Raw genomic sequence first — 13,928 nt, 5'->3', positions numbered from 1 at the left:
GTCAGGGATAGAGGTGGAGATGAAGACTGTGATGCCGACCAATGTTGAGAGATGAAGAAAACTGGATAAATGTACCTAAGTGTCTCGTAGACCAATGATAAGATCAATGGTTCCTCCTCTGGCAGAGCGGAAGTTAAATCTGATGAGAGCAGAAATGTACATTAAGATTTATGTTCCCCCACTAAGCAATAAAACTTTAATCATTTTATAGGTGTAGCAGGCAGGCTGCAGGTCAATGTCATTCTTGCAGTTAGTAGGCAGAAGAAAGTAGAAGAAGAAACCGGAGTGATGGTGTGCAGCATGTTCATGAAATTCGATAAGTCGATAAGTTGTCATTGAGTGGCTTCCATCTAAAAAAACAAAACAAATTCTGGCGATGCCGTATCCTAAAACGTAGATTAATACGATGCAAAATCTATTCCCATACCTTTCCAGATCAACGTAATGCAGGTGAAGGTATGGTTTACTTTTCGGAGTGTTAAATGTCTGCAAAGTAGCATGTTAACGCAACAACGCTCACTGTCAAAGTATTGCGTTTACTTGACGTTATGCGCTGATAGAAGGTGAAACTGAATAAACTTATTCCATGGTTAAGCCAAGCCAACCTCAGCTCTTGGTAATTAAGTACTATACTAAATACTTTTTTTCTGTTGATTAGGGACAAAGCGCTGGTCTTGATTGGCTTCCATTCTCTAAATAATCCTTATGTAAGTGCATTTGAAATAGAAATAGATGATCATTCAGCTTGGTCATGACCAAGCTGAATGATCATCTATTTCTGGGAGAGAAGCTGCTTGTAACATCGCCTACAGGTGTCCTTCACGGCAAACCAATGGGATGTAATGGGACGTATAACCGACAAACCCTCGGCTCAATTCGCACGTTCACCGGCCTTGAGGGATGTAATCTCCCAGGTTGACATCTTGACCTGTGACGCCTCCTGCTTTTATTATCTGTCACCTTCACCTTCAGCTTCTCGGTGCTTTGCAGATTGAGCGCCAAGCCTCCAGCTGCTGCTCCATCCTCACGCTGTGGCTCTCGCGTTGGAATTCAACCCATCAGTTAGTATTTTAGCGGGAGTCAGCAGCATCATTACCTCAGAGTTATGCAAATGGGACTCGACCAAAGTCCATCCGTCTCCTTTCAGGACGGTGGCGAAGCCTCAGAAATACGAGGTTCAGACGACACTGGCATGTTTAGAGGGATCTGTATCACTGTTCATTTGGTGGTACAAATATATATCTTGGCCCTGGTCTACACCTCAAAGTGTGCTCCTTACCCTTCTGCAAGATGAATGTTTTTAGCTTGTCTCGAGTCAATCAAGTCTGCCCTGACAAATGGCTTGCAGCTGCTTAAAGAAAATGGAAGGAAACATATTTATTCTTTTCCTGCCATGATAGTTGAGAAGATAAATAGGTCCCTGTAGGTAATGCAATGTGAGCAGTGACATTTAATCACTTTTGCAGTGCTTTATCAAAAAAAGGTCTTTTCAGAAGGGGCTAAATTATGGGATTGTCCCCCAAAGCACGAAAAAATATGCAACTCAACCGCATAATTGTGTAATTTTACTTAAGAGGAAAACATTGTCTTACTACATTTAGCTGATTGATAAATTTAATCGTTTACGTCGGCGGTTCCAATTCGGCCCATTAAAATATGTGGCATTATTAACTGAGCCATCCAGCATCATCAGAATGTAAAGCGCCATCTTGAACACTATTGTTATGTTTGTTGGTAAACTAAAAAAAATTGCACTTGAAGTAAAATAGTAATAGCTAACTATTTCCTTCAGGAAGTATTGAGCTGTTTTCCACTGACAATCCCATCATTCCCACTTAGAAAAAAAGCTGAAAAGTAGAGCAAGAAATGCAGGCTGGATTTGGGGTCCATAAATCACTAAATCTGGGAAGATTAGGCTTCCTTGCTTCAGAAACAGTGAAGAAGGCGACCCTTAGCCGAGGTACAGAACGACAAACCAAGAGAGATTCTATGCTTTATGGTTGGATTAGATATTATCAGCCATTATGACAGTGAGGGAATGAGAACATCACCGAGCTAAAACTTTAGGTCGACACAGAGGGAGCTGCGCTCCTTTGCCAAACCTCCTCCCTTAGATAAAGTCCATTTAATAAGAGGAGACCTTCATTTGTTACGACTCAGCAAAACGAGCAACTTGGGTGGGCACCTTGCTGGACTCTGCAATGGTCTGGGAGTGAGAAGGCGGGCGGCCGCAGCCAAATGCGCGCACTTACTGTAAGTGTTCTTAATCCAGGCCTCATTCCATGACTCCTGCCAATCTCCCCATCACAGAGGAACTTTTGGCCCCTGTTCACGAAGTCAACGCTCAAACAAAGATAATCTATACGCAAGGTCATTATTTACTGCTTGCGCTGCATTAAAACTGCTTCGCTTTGCTAGAATCAGGGAAAAGAATGCCAAAGAAACACATTTATTAAGGACCTAATGCACGATCTAACCTCGTGCATTAAAGGTACTCCTTCCATATTTAACCCATCGAGGCGCTACAGAAGGTGTCGCGTAATCACGGAGGCACATACTGCATGTTGTGGATGAAGTTTGCTCTGAAAAAAAACAAATATACTCTTTCTCTATTTGAAGATCATCATGGAACAATCGACACACCACAGAAGGAGCCATTTACAGTGTCTTGTGCATGCATATTAGGCCATGTCCTTGTTAGAAGGTGGTTAATCCCCCAAATATGTATGTGGTGAAGCTTGTAATGCATAATGAATACATTTGAGTTAAAACAAGCGTCGTTTCCACATTGTACAGGATACTTGTTGAGTAAAACAACGATGAATCACTCCAAACCAACGCTCCTCTGAACTGACAGCTGATATGCATAAACCATATCAGCATTTTTTTTTTTATTGTGCTCGGGGATGTTCCCTCAAACCCATGAGCCGACGTTTTTTTCAGCTACACCAAAGGTGCCGCTCCATCAATCACCAGAGCGGATGGACACCGAGTCAGTCATCCATCATAAAGTCATCGCCACGCAGCCTTCACCCCTCAGAGGGGAGTTGATGTAGTGCTCGAGATGCGCTGATTTGTCTCAGATTGCCTGCCGGGCACTACGTCTCCCTGTCTCCAGTCGGTCTGACCTGCCCCCCCCCCCCCCCCTAACCAGCCAGGGACCACCATTGCCGTGATGAAGCCCCCCCCCCCCCCCCTTTGTGCATCCGGACGTGATAGATTCAGACTACGTCAGCCACCCGATGTAAGGCAGAGGATGGGTCCTGATTGGTTGGCATCAGGAGTTCTTCAGCACGGTGATGTGATCGATATCCGGGGGAATCGGCCACAATCAGCCAACGAGCTGTTCTGAGACCTGTACTGAGGATCCAGTTCCTCCCCTCACCAGTAGTCATTCAAGTATTTAAGATTCATATATATATATTTTTGAGTTTCACCTTAGGAGAGATCAGAGGGTGATTTTCATACTGTCCTTGTCCGAATTATAAATTGAAAGTTCACTTTCATAATCTTCATGATACCAATTCAGAGTTGATGGGCTAAAACATGAAAATTGCCCAAATGGTCCTTTAAATCAGTGGGTTTATGTATGTTCCTAAAGCTTTGCTTAGCAGTACGGCAAACGTAGTTCACAACTTAACGGCACAACTTTTGGACTTTGTTCTCTTTGATCGTATAACACTAAAATCAATAGTGCGCATACAGAATCATAAATTACAATCTTCATCCTTAACGGCGGAGAGCATATTGACAGCTGTGATTTACTGACAGACCCACCTTCTCCTCGTAGTGCTGCTTCATTTCTTTATTTTGACACATTTGTACGCAGAATGAAGAGGACAACACATTAATCTTCTTATTACACACCAACAGGAACATGTTCTTGGGTTCCTGGGAAACAATCCAAATCAGACTTATAGTCTCCTAAAGACTGTTATTTCAGTCTCTGCTCAGCAGCTTTGTTTTTGCACCCAGGGCGTTATTAGGCAAATCTCTTGCTGTGTCCGAGAGTGCTTTCCCTGTTTACATATCCAGGTAAATACGTTGTCACTGTCTATTACTCACGGCTCTTACTTAGTTTGAACTAACAACTTCACAAACCTCAACAGATGGGTTTAAACATAAACAATAAGGATTTTGTGTGTGGATTTTAGGAACACGTTATATAATACGTTAATAATGTCACAAGGATGAAGCGAAGACGGTTCTGCACAAGCAAAAGACGTTAAAATACTGCACTAGATACAAGAGGTCATTTTTCTTCACAGGGAAACAGGGTCATCTTGAGTTTCTGCTCTTCAGTAGAATGTCCTCTGCATTTTATAGACTTTAGTTCTGATTGTATCAGGAACTGAAACATTGACTAAGTTAGTCAAGCACATGTAAATCAATAGTCTGCTGGCCACAGGGAAATAAGGTAGATGATTGATGTCTCAGGGAAATGCAGAATCCACCGAACTAACTGATCAATTTACCCCCAAAATAATGTTATCGGTCAGACTGAGACCGGGATCCTGGTTGTTGTGCTTCAAAATGAATTGCTAGTGCCAGTAGCCTTTTATATAAAAATCAAATCTTAAATTAAATCCGTGAAGAAAAAACCGCTCAAGGTGAAAGAATATGGGCGGATTAAAAAGGACGGAAAGGTACTTTCACCTCTGTGAATAACACTTGCAGCTGCATCAATCATCTCGGATGAAATATATTTCACAAATCAATTATGCACAAGGTCACCTCTTGCTACTCAGGGCAGTCGCTGGGGCACAATAAGACTCAGCAATGCAGCAGCCAATTACCCCTTTACAGCTTTCACAAGTGCTTTTAGTTTAAAAGTCAATTTACGTTTTTTATGTTCAATCGACAACACATAGCGGACGCTGCTTGCAGCTGATACTGACAATAAAAGTGGATTTGAGGGAAGAGACTGAGAGCTCGTAAATTACGGAACCATCTAATCACACAACAGTCAGCAAAGAAGAAGAAGACAGAGACACCAGCAAACTAGAGCGAGAGAGTGAGTGACACTTCAGGGCTGATGGAAAGATATTCCGTCACTTTCATATTTTTACCGTGTGATTTGTAGATTCTCATCATTGGGGAATAGTTATCTTTCAAAGACAGATGCACCAGTGTTTGCTGCTGTGTCAATGCTATGAAACACCGAAACAGAGAAACACTACGTCAAAGTCTGGGAACACCTTGCACCAGTCGTCATAGACAGATGTTTAGACTGCGTTCGAGGTTATGTTTAATCTCTATCCTTTTTTATTTTTGTAAACATTTCTGCAAGAATTGAGAGCGGTGGTCATAACATCCAAAATCATTTGTATTAACTTTTGAACGATGGATGTCACCCTCCATCTGCTTAATCGCATTCAGTCTCTTGTTGCAACTGCCAAAAAAACTCTCCACATTCATCTGGAGATGGTGCAGCGAAGACAGGTGCTCAAGATTTCAATAAATCCATTTGGAGAAAGATTAAACCATGCTGCATGAAAGTAAAGAAGCTGCAGCAGAAAAAGAATTCAATAATGGCTCTGATTCTCATTCATTTTTTTTAATTAAACAGTTATTGATGCTCTGAAAGGCTGAGTGGACACAATTACCTAGCACATGTATTATATGGCACAATCAGTCATCAGATGACGACAAAACCTGCAGTCGAGGTTGAAAGAAATGCTGCAGTAACAATCCGACTTTCAAATGATGGGATTTGCGGATGCTTAATGCATTTTTTTTTCTCGTGTAAAATCAATCTGCTGACTGGCGGAAAGCCGCATTAATCATGAAACGAGTCTTCCATCTTCTACCTTTATTGGGTGTGCGCGTGGCTTGATGTCGGTGTACCGGCTGAGGTCAGGAGAATCTGAGTGTATCCACGTGGTGCCTCACAGAACATATCTTTCCTGTCTATCGATAACCATCCTCCTGCTCTTTAGTCCCACCCTCTCTCCCCATCCTCTCTTCCTCCAATTCATTAGCTGGACTCAGAGCCCTCCTGCTCTCTTTTGCAGCCTCCATTAAATCCTCTCTCTCTCCATTGTAACTGTCTATGATAGCGAGGGCACCAGCTCATCATCCCAGCAAAGAGCTGCAGCATCAACTACATTTTTCATCCTATGCGCACTTTATCGTTACTTAAACCCAGCTCAGCACTCTGGAACACATTAAGAAAATGTAAATTAAATTATGTAATGCTTGTGAGTGTGATCAACACTTTGAAATGTAAAGTACTAAAGGTTTACATTTCCCTGCTGTAAAAGAGAAAAATACAAGTGGACCTAGAGCTGATAAAATACTGATTATTTGCATTATTCAAGATTATAGATAATCATCTCTCTTGAACTATACATGTATTTAATGTATATAATATAAATAAATGTATTGCAGATTGATACTGTGTGCAATGACAATCAAAAATGATTGGATGGAAACTGGATGGAAAAACGCCCAATTGCTTGTATCCGTTTTTTGTTTTAAGTTAAGTAACTTTGAAGGCTGTAAACTCACGCAACCTGTCCAAACTGCAATCGAATCACTCTGCAAATACCGCAGATCCCAGCGGAGCGGAATCTGCTGAGAGCGCATGTTGAGGACAAGACCCCCCCCCCCCCAGTGAGATGGATACCGGGGAACACAGGGATTATCCGCTTATCTGCCTTCATAATTGCAGAGTGCACCACTTTAATGGGGGTCAATAAGCATGGCTAACGAGGGAACTTAAAATGCTTCAGCCTTCTCTTGTTGTTAATGGGATAGGTCACACTGCAGTGCCCAAGGTGAGGTGAAGGTGAGGATTTTTCAGCTCAGGGCGCTTTCAGCTTTTCTGTTAGAAAGGCCCCAAAAGCTACACCACCAGGTCAGATGCAGCGCGGCGTGGAACTCGCCTTGATGCAAAAGATATTTAATAATTTAGCAATGTCTCGACATGTCAGTCTCTTCCAGGGGGGGAGAAGACTGAAGTTGACTGCTATTTTAAAACGTTGATCAATTTTTAAATATGTTTTGCAATGTGGCAACTGCTTGCATGTCAACATGTTCATCTTCATGACAACTGAGCAGTTAACGGACAACTACAGCAACACATGGCTTATTCTAATTAAAAGTTGAACGATGTCCATAACTTAATCATTTAAACTAAATTAAAGCAGATTTATGTGTTGCTCAGACAAAAACTCCACTTCTGCCAGAGTGATAAATAACCAAGGGCATGCAAAATCACAACGCCCATCCAGCCTCGCTGTGACAAACCTGCATGGGAGAGAAAAGCTGGACCCAGATATAAACAAAGTGGTTTCTTTCTTTTATCTGACCTTGGGGCTGCTGTCACAGCTGCTGTAGTGTCTGAGTGAAAGTGTCGGTCTGTGCTCTGCACCATGTAACGTTATGACTGATCCAAACACTGCAGATTGGCTTGAGCTAATGGGAATATTAGTGCAAATGTTCTAAAAGCTTTCTTCAGACCACGGCCCATTTAATAACTGACAAAGATTAAGTCTGGCATCTGCTGCTCCTAAACGCATGAATAGGTTAAATAGTTCATAGTGCTAACTTAACCAATGCTGATTTACACAACGTAATAATGGAAATATTAAACTCTTTCCTGTATACAATCATTTTCAACAGATTAAATCTAAACCTGGAAGTTCAGATGTATAAAGATAATCAAAGTGTCTGCAAATTGTGGTGCAATCCGTTTTGATTCATCTTCCAAATCTTAAAGCAAAGTAACACGTGTAGAATTTGTCATTTGCTGTTGCAAACACAACATTTGAACATTGCCGGCTCCTCCCCGACTCAGAGAGACCAGAAGCATTCGTCATTTTTACAACTTCCTTTTGTACGAGTCCTTACACTCTGGCACCTCTTCAGTTTTATAGAGGTTGACGCCCCTGAGCATCCGAAAAACTAAATAGTGTCTCTGAGGATTTAGACGCTGCCACACACTCCTAGTGGGTCATGATTTGTCTGTGCATCGTTTTTTTTAAGCAAATCCGACTCATTCTGCCTCCAACATTTAACACTCTGGCTTGCTTTGAATTTTAGACCTAGTGCAATGCCTTCAGCAAAATTTCACACAACAACCTCCCCCCCTTTTCCTTCTGCACATTCATCACTGCAGTGACCTTTTCCTCTGTGTAAGGGTAGAGGGACAAATGCCTCCATGGACCCTGAGGCTTTATGTACACACGGTCACACCCAATAACAAATGTCAGATTTTTCGTAAAAATAGATTTACGCTTGCTCTTCAAAGTTTGAAGCAGCTACACAAACAAGGCTGTACGGGCATCCGTGCTTTAACTCTCTTTCCCTGTTATTGATGCCCACGAGACTCTGCAGAGGTACCACCACAACGCTGCAAGATGAAAGACATCACGGTCTGTATTCTGCACAGACCCCTCATTTCAAACGGATATCAAACTGGCTGGTAAATACAAATGCATATCGCAAAAGCAATAAATAAGAAAAAGATTTCATTGATCAATTTGTTTTTTAAAGCTAACTGGAGTCTCTCGGGGCAGGAACTTGATCGCTCCGTGACACCTTTTATCCTGGTGATTCAATGCTCCACTGCATCCAATCAGCTTGGGTTACAATTCCGCCGAACACGCCAGAAGTCTAACGGTCAAGCAACTTCAACGCAATGAAGGTTGTTGTTTCCTTTAAAGAAAGAAAAAAAAGCCTGAAGGGGGAGTTCTAAGCACAACTCCCATTGTCAGGTCTGCAGCACTGACATTTTTGCTGACACACTCATTGTGACCTTTTCAGGTAATTTGCTTTTTTTCCGATGCTTTGACTCACCCGGCTCCTCTACTCTACATGCAATGTATATGTTGTTGCCTTTTAAAAGCAACTTCAACCTGAATCCCCTTTTTTGACTTAATAAATTACATGTAAAGTGACTTTGTTACACTATTGATCCCAGTCCCATTTAGTTTATTGCAACAAAGGTTATTAGATGTCATCCATACTGCAGACTACAAATAAAACAATTCCGCAACCGCAACTGCATTAAAAACACTAACATTTTGGTTGAAATGAATACATTTGCTTATGCAGGGGAAGTGAATTTGCAGACATTTATTATTTATTTCCCTTTAACCTGAGACATTTACAACCAATAGATAAGAAAGGCTGGCTCAGTAATGGCCTTACCACAGACGTACTTGAGGTCTTTATAGGAAAGCTTATAGCTTGTTCTAATGTCTTCCATAAAGCACATTTCACCACTACGTTGTCGTATATTTCAGTTACCAACATATGACAATAAATAATTCATTCAACCAGAGTTAAAATCCTTAATTTATGCCATTTACAATGGGTATTTTGGTTCATGTCCACCCGGATTTCCCTCAGGAGTCGGCAGGCATGCAAAAACTGTCCAAAAGAAAAGTTACATGACAATAACCTGGTATACCAGAGCTCTGGAAGAGATGGCCTCTTTTATCCTCTGGAGCATCAATAATATTGCATAATTTTACACATCGCTCCCATTCAAAATGTAATTAGTTCTGTTCATGCACGCTGCCCAACATCAGTGGACTGAGGGATCTATAATACCATTTTGAAACATCAAACATGTTGTCATTCTTGTCGTTCCAGGCCTTCGGCCAAAATCCCCGCCTGAACTTTCGGAGAGAAGACAAATCAATACAGGACATTACTTTTGAGAAAACATTAACATTGTGGCCTCTTCCATGCATCATTGCAGTTTTCTCAAGCAGAAAATGGGCTTTCAATCCTCCAGGCAAGACCCAAATAATTCCCTTGAGATTTCCTGATTTTAGAAACGCTGAAAAGCTCTTCCCTTGTAGAAATTTAAAGAGAGACAATCATCAGCACAACAGTTCTCTGCCAATTTGCTTGGGGGAAGACAATTCAGAAAGGTGGAGTCAGCAATGGAGAAGCCCCGAGGGGCACAACAGTGACTTTCAGTCATAAAAGGGAAATGGCAGAATTTCATTTAGCTGTGTCATTGTCATACAGCTCTAAATCCTGGAGACTAGAGGCATCTGTAGTGTCACCTGTGCTGCTCACACTGTTCCTGAAGGCGAGACTTCCAACGAAGGGATACACACTCCCTGTGAACAGGTCTCTGATGTTGTAGTGCGGGATCTCTGGGTCCGGCCGTTCGGGCTTAGCAACACCTTGCTCCTCAAGGGCTTTGTTTCTTTGATAGTACTTTGAAAACTTATTGAAGATGATGGTGATGGGCAGAGCCACCACCAACAGGCCACAGACGATACACAAGGTGGCCACTATCTTCCCTGCCAGCGTCACCGGGCAGGTGTCACCATAACCCACTGTGGTCATGGTGATTGTGGCCCACCACCAGCCTGAGGGGATGGTCCCCAAATCTGTGTTCTCCACTTCCTTCTCTGCGAAGTAGATGAGGGCTGAGAAGATGGAAATCCCCACCGAGAGGAAGAGGAGGAGCAGACCCACCTCCTGGTAGCTGTGGCGAACGGTGGCGCCCAGCGCCCGCAGCCCGATGGAGTGGCGAGCCAGCTTGAGGATCCGTAGAATCCTCATGAGGCGCAGCACCTGCACCACCTTCGCCACGTTCTCCAAGTCCTCATTCTCCTCTGCGGCCTCTTCGTCGGCCGTTTCCAGAGCTAGAGTGGCGTAAAACGGCAGAATGGAAGCGACATCGATGATGTTCAAGGGGTTCCCCAGGAACTTCCTGCAGGAGGGCGCAACAATCAGCCTGACGATGAACTCTGCAGAGAAGCCGGCGATGCAGACCTCCTCCAGGATGGCGAGGACAGGGTCCTCGATGGGTTTGTCGTTATCGTCCACCTGCTGATATTCGGGCATGCTGTGGACACACATGGCAATGATGGAGGTCAGCACCAAGCCGAGAGACGCCACGGCGATGATCTTTGAACCTCTTGAGTGCCCTGGGTCCTCCAGCCTGAGCCAAACGTAGCTCCTCACTTCAGAACACCAGGCACCTTTGAACTTGGCCAGGTCTTTGTCGAGAGCAGAGAGCTCCTCAAAGGAGGAGTTGAGACTCGGCTGCTGCTGGTCGTCGCTCCTCGCGTCCCAGTCTCCGTCATTGATGTAATCTTTCCTCTCGTGGTACCAGTAGCTACAGCAGGGGCTTAGGTGGAGCTCCTGGATGCCCCAGTACTCGATCTCCTGGCTGAAGGAGAAGACGCACACCTCCTCCATCATGTGGATACGTCCCGTCTGGTAGAAGTTGAGAACGCTGAGGAAAACGTGCGGATTCCTGTCGAAGTAGAACTCCTTCTCGGACGGTCCGTAGTCGTCGCACAGCTCGAGGATCGCCGCCTCGCTTCGGCAGCGCAGCAGACGGGCCAGACGCGTGTGAGGGAAGCGCAGCAGCATCCTCGGATCCACTTCGCGTCGGACCCCCCCGACGTTGAGGAGCACCTGGCCCTCCTCGTTCCCCTGCCGGTGGAGGATTTGCCCGTACCACATGGTCCTGACAGTAAATAAAGAGACATTACGGCGAGAAATGTAGCATGAGTTCAATGGAGTTTTAAGCAAACAGAGATTGTAGGTATATATTTGTTATTTTCCTTTATTTATTTTTTTATTCTGCTTTATTCTATTGCACCGATCACCAAGACAACTTCCTCTATATGTGGCAATAAATGACTTTTGATACTAATTTGGATTCTGTATAGAGAGGTCTATCAAGACACATTTGACTACAGTGATAAATAAATAAATTCCACACACACACACACACACACACACACACACACACAGAAAATAGCTTGAGCTGGAGTGAAGAGGGCTGAGGTGATGTCTCTTCCTTCAAGGCAATGCTCAAGTACGGCTTATCATAACAATCAAATTAAAGAGGAGATGGAGTGCAACAAGTTGAAACTGAACCCACACGTCGTTTAAAGCAACCATCAAAGCCAAAGAATGTTTCCTTGCATGTAATAATTATATGTGCAGATTTCTAATTGTTCCGTCCACATATCGACTCCTGGTAAAAACACTCTGGTTTCCACACCCACTCATTCATCAACAATTCCACTCACCAAACCCTAAATTACAAATGAATCACTTACTTCTAATTTGACTAAAATGAAATGCAAAACATGAAACTTACCAGCACTCAGAGCTTTTCTTTCCATGAAAATAACTTTCAGAGAACACGTAGGTCTTCACATTCTTGTAAAGTGGCAGATGGCAGGTCGGGTGGAGGCAGCGAGTGCTGCTGCTGCTGCTGCTGCTTCACGAGCGGGACAAGAAGAGCTGGGGGCGGGACAACGGCACCGAGGCACTTAGTTCCCTTTTACAGGACAGGGGGGGGGGGGGATGAACACCCCTGCTGTAAGGCTACATTGTTTTTTATGGCTTTTACATATATATACATATATATATATATATATGTATATATATATATATGCTTATAGTTTGATATTCATAAAGGAAGCTGTAGACTGAACTGCTCAGTCCCTGCGGATTTTGTGTGTATGACCATATATATTCCATTAGTTTATCAAAGCGTGAGCACGTAGTGACGTTATGCATTCTTGGTGTTTCCAAAACGTATCGTACTTGTGCGCAATTGTTGCAGCTTAAGGCGGTAGCCCCCAGCCCGCCAGCAGCTGGAGGGAGCAAAGTAGTAAAGCACACTGACATTTCAATCCGCTGTGAGAAAGCACTGCTGCAAGGCTAACTGCCAAAGCAGGCAGTAACACTGTATTTGGTAGTAAAAGGGCAATACAACATACCTTTATAGTGGCAGCACATTTGAAAAAAGGGCTATTGGTTGTCATTGGCCTCACGACTGTGGGATTTGTGACGTGGCAAGTTTTCTGTGTCACAGACTAGCCTGGGTTATTTGTATCCAGTATTTTATTACATCAATAAAGATGCACCGACTACCTCCCAGATTTGCTGCCTGCAGCATGTAACTAATTCCTACAAGCACTAAACCCTTGCGCGGCTGTTCTGCTCCTGAAATGAGGGTTGGACATCTCTGTGTCATTAAGGTAAACACGTAATCTGTGTAACCTTTTCTGAGAAAATGGTTCATTTTATACTGCAGCTTGCTGACCATTATATATTCATACCTGCCCACTGGGGCCCCTCGGGATGGAGTTTGAATGTTCTCCTCTCACCTCTCCGGGTACTCCTGCATCCTCCATCGGTCCAAAGACATGCAGGATAGGTTAAATGGGGACTCTAAAATATTGCCTGTTGTGTGGGTAGATGACGGCCCTGCAACAAAACTTGGGATGAAGCGATCAACATTAATCAGATTTTAAATTGCTTTGTTAAGCAAAAATATATATGTCCAGTAATGGAAGTAAGAATTTCAGGATTTTATTGAGATTCTGTAATTGCAACAAGCAGGAAGTTGTACCTCTCAACAGGGGAATCCAGACGTGTTGACATTATGGAGATGTGAAGGTGATGAAGGTGAGGATGTGGCTGTTGTGTTGGAGGGTAGAATGGATTGGCAAAGGCTGACGCGTCTGTTATTTTAATTAGTGGCGTCCACATGTTGCAACTCATTTCCAGAAAACATAACTAATAACATTATGATACATATTTTAAATCTGCTACATATTAAACTTCACATAATTGGTACCAATAATAAAATCTATTTCAAAAGAGCTTTTGGAACTTACTTATTTCTGCTCATCTGTATTGAAAATGTGTGAATAGTCGTGGAGACACGTTTTAAAACCTTATTCTTCTTTAAGGTGGCGGTTTGACAAACAACGTGACGTTAACAACATGGTATGGAGTGCGGATCAGTATGTATAAAACTTGCATCCCTAATGAATAAATACAAATATAATTAATTAATTAATTTAAAAAGAAAAAAAAGAAAAAAGAAAACTATTGAGTTTGTTTGGTTGATTAAGATTACCAAACAAACCAAATAACTAACTGATTAAGCCAAGACTGACATTTTCTCAACTATGTTTATA

At 42.9% G+C, this 13,928-nt stretch overlaps 1 protein-coding gene across 2 annotated transcripts; it reads right to left on the bottom strand.

The window, feature by feature from the left end:
- Positions 1 to 8,876: 8,876 nt before the first annotated feature.
- On the bottom strand, positions 8,877 to 13,740 carry kcns3b (potassium voltage-gated channel, delayed-rectifier, subfamily S, member 3b). 2 transcript variants are annotated; one of them, XM_037448674.2, is made up of 5 exons: positions 13,623 to 13,740; positions 13,355 to 13,422; positions 13,110 to 13,220; positions 12,092 to 12,237; positions 8,877 to 11,449 (listed from the first exon to the last, which is right to left on the bottom strand). In XM_037448674.2, exon 5 carries the CDS (start codon positions 11,443 to 11,445, stop codon positions 9,961 to 9,963), a length of 1,485 nt encoding a protein of 494 aa, XP_037304571.1. In that variant the 5' UTR covers positions 11,446 to 11,449; positions 12,092 to 12,237; positions 13,110 to 13,220; positions 13,355 to 13,422; positions 13,623 to 13,740; the 3' UTR covers positions 8,877 to 9,960. The 2 variants fall into 2 exon arrangements, with proteins under 2 accessions (XP_037304571.1, XP_037304574.1); XM_037448677.2 differs by having other exon boundaries at positions 13,110 to 13,209.
- Positions 13,741 to 13,928: the final 188 nt, after the last annotated feature.

Source organism: Pungitius pungitius, chromosome 20 (assembly GCF_949316345.1).
Source record: "Pungitius pungitius chromosome 20, fPunPun2.1, whole genome shotgun sequence".
In the NCBI taxonomy this organism is placed as follows: Eukaryota; Metazoa; Chordata; class Actinopteri; order Perciformes; family Gasterosteidae; genus Pungitius; species Pungitius pungitius.
The sequence above is the reverse complement of the archived record's forward strand: the minus strand, read 5'-3'. Positions and strand labels throughout refer to the sequence as shown.

Coding starts and splice junctions, on each gene's coding strand:
- kcns3b (XM_037448674.2), bottom strand. CDS start 11,445: ATGTGGTACGGGCAAATCCTCCACCGGCAGGGGAACGAGGAGGGCCAG.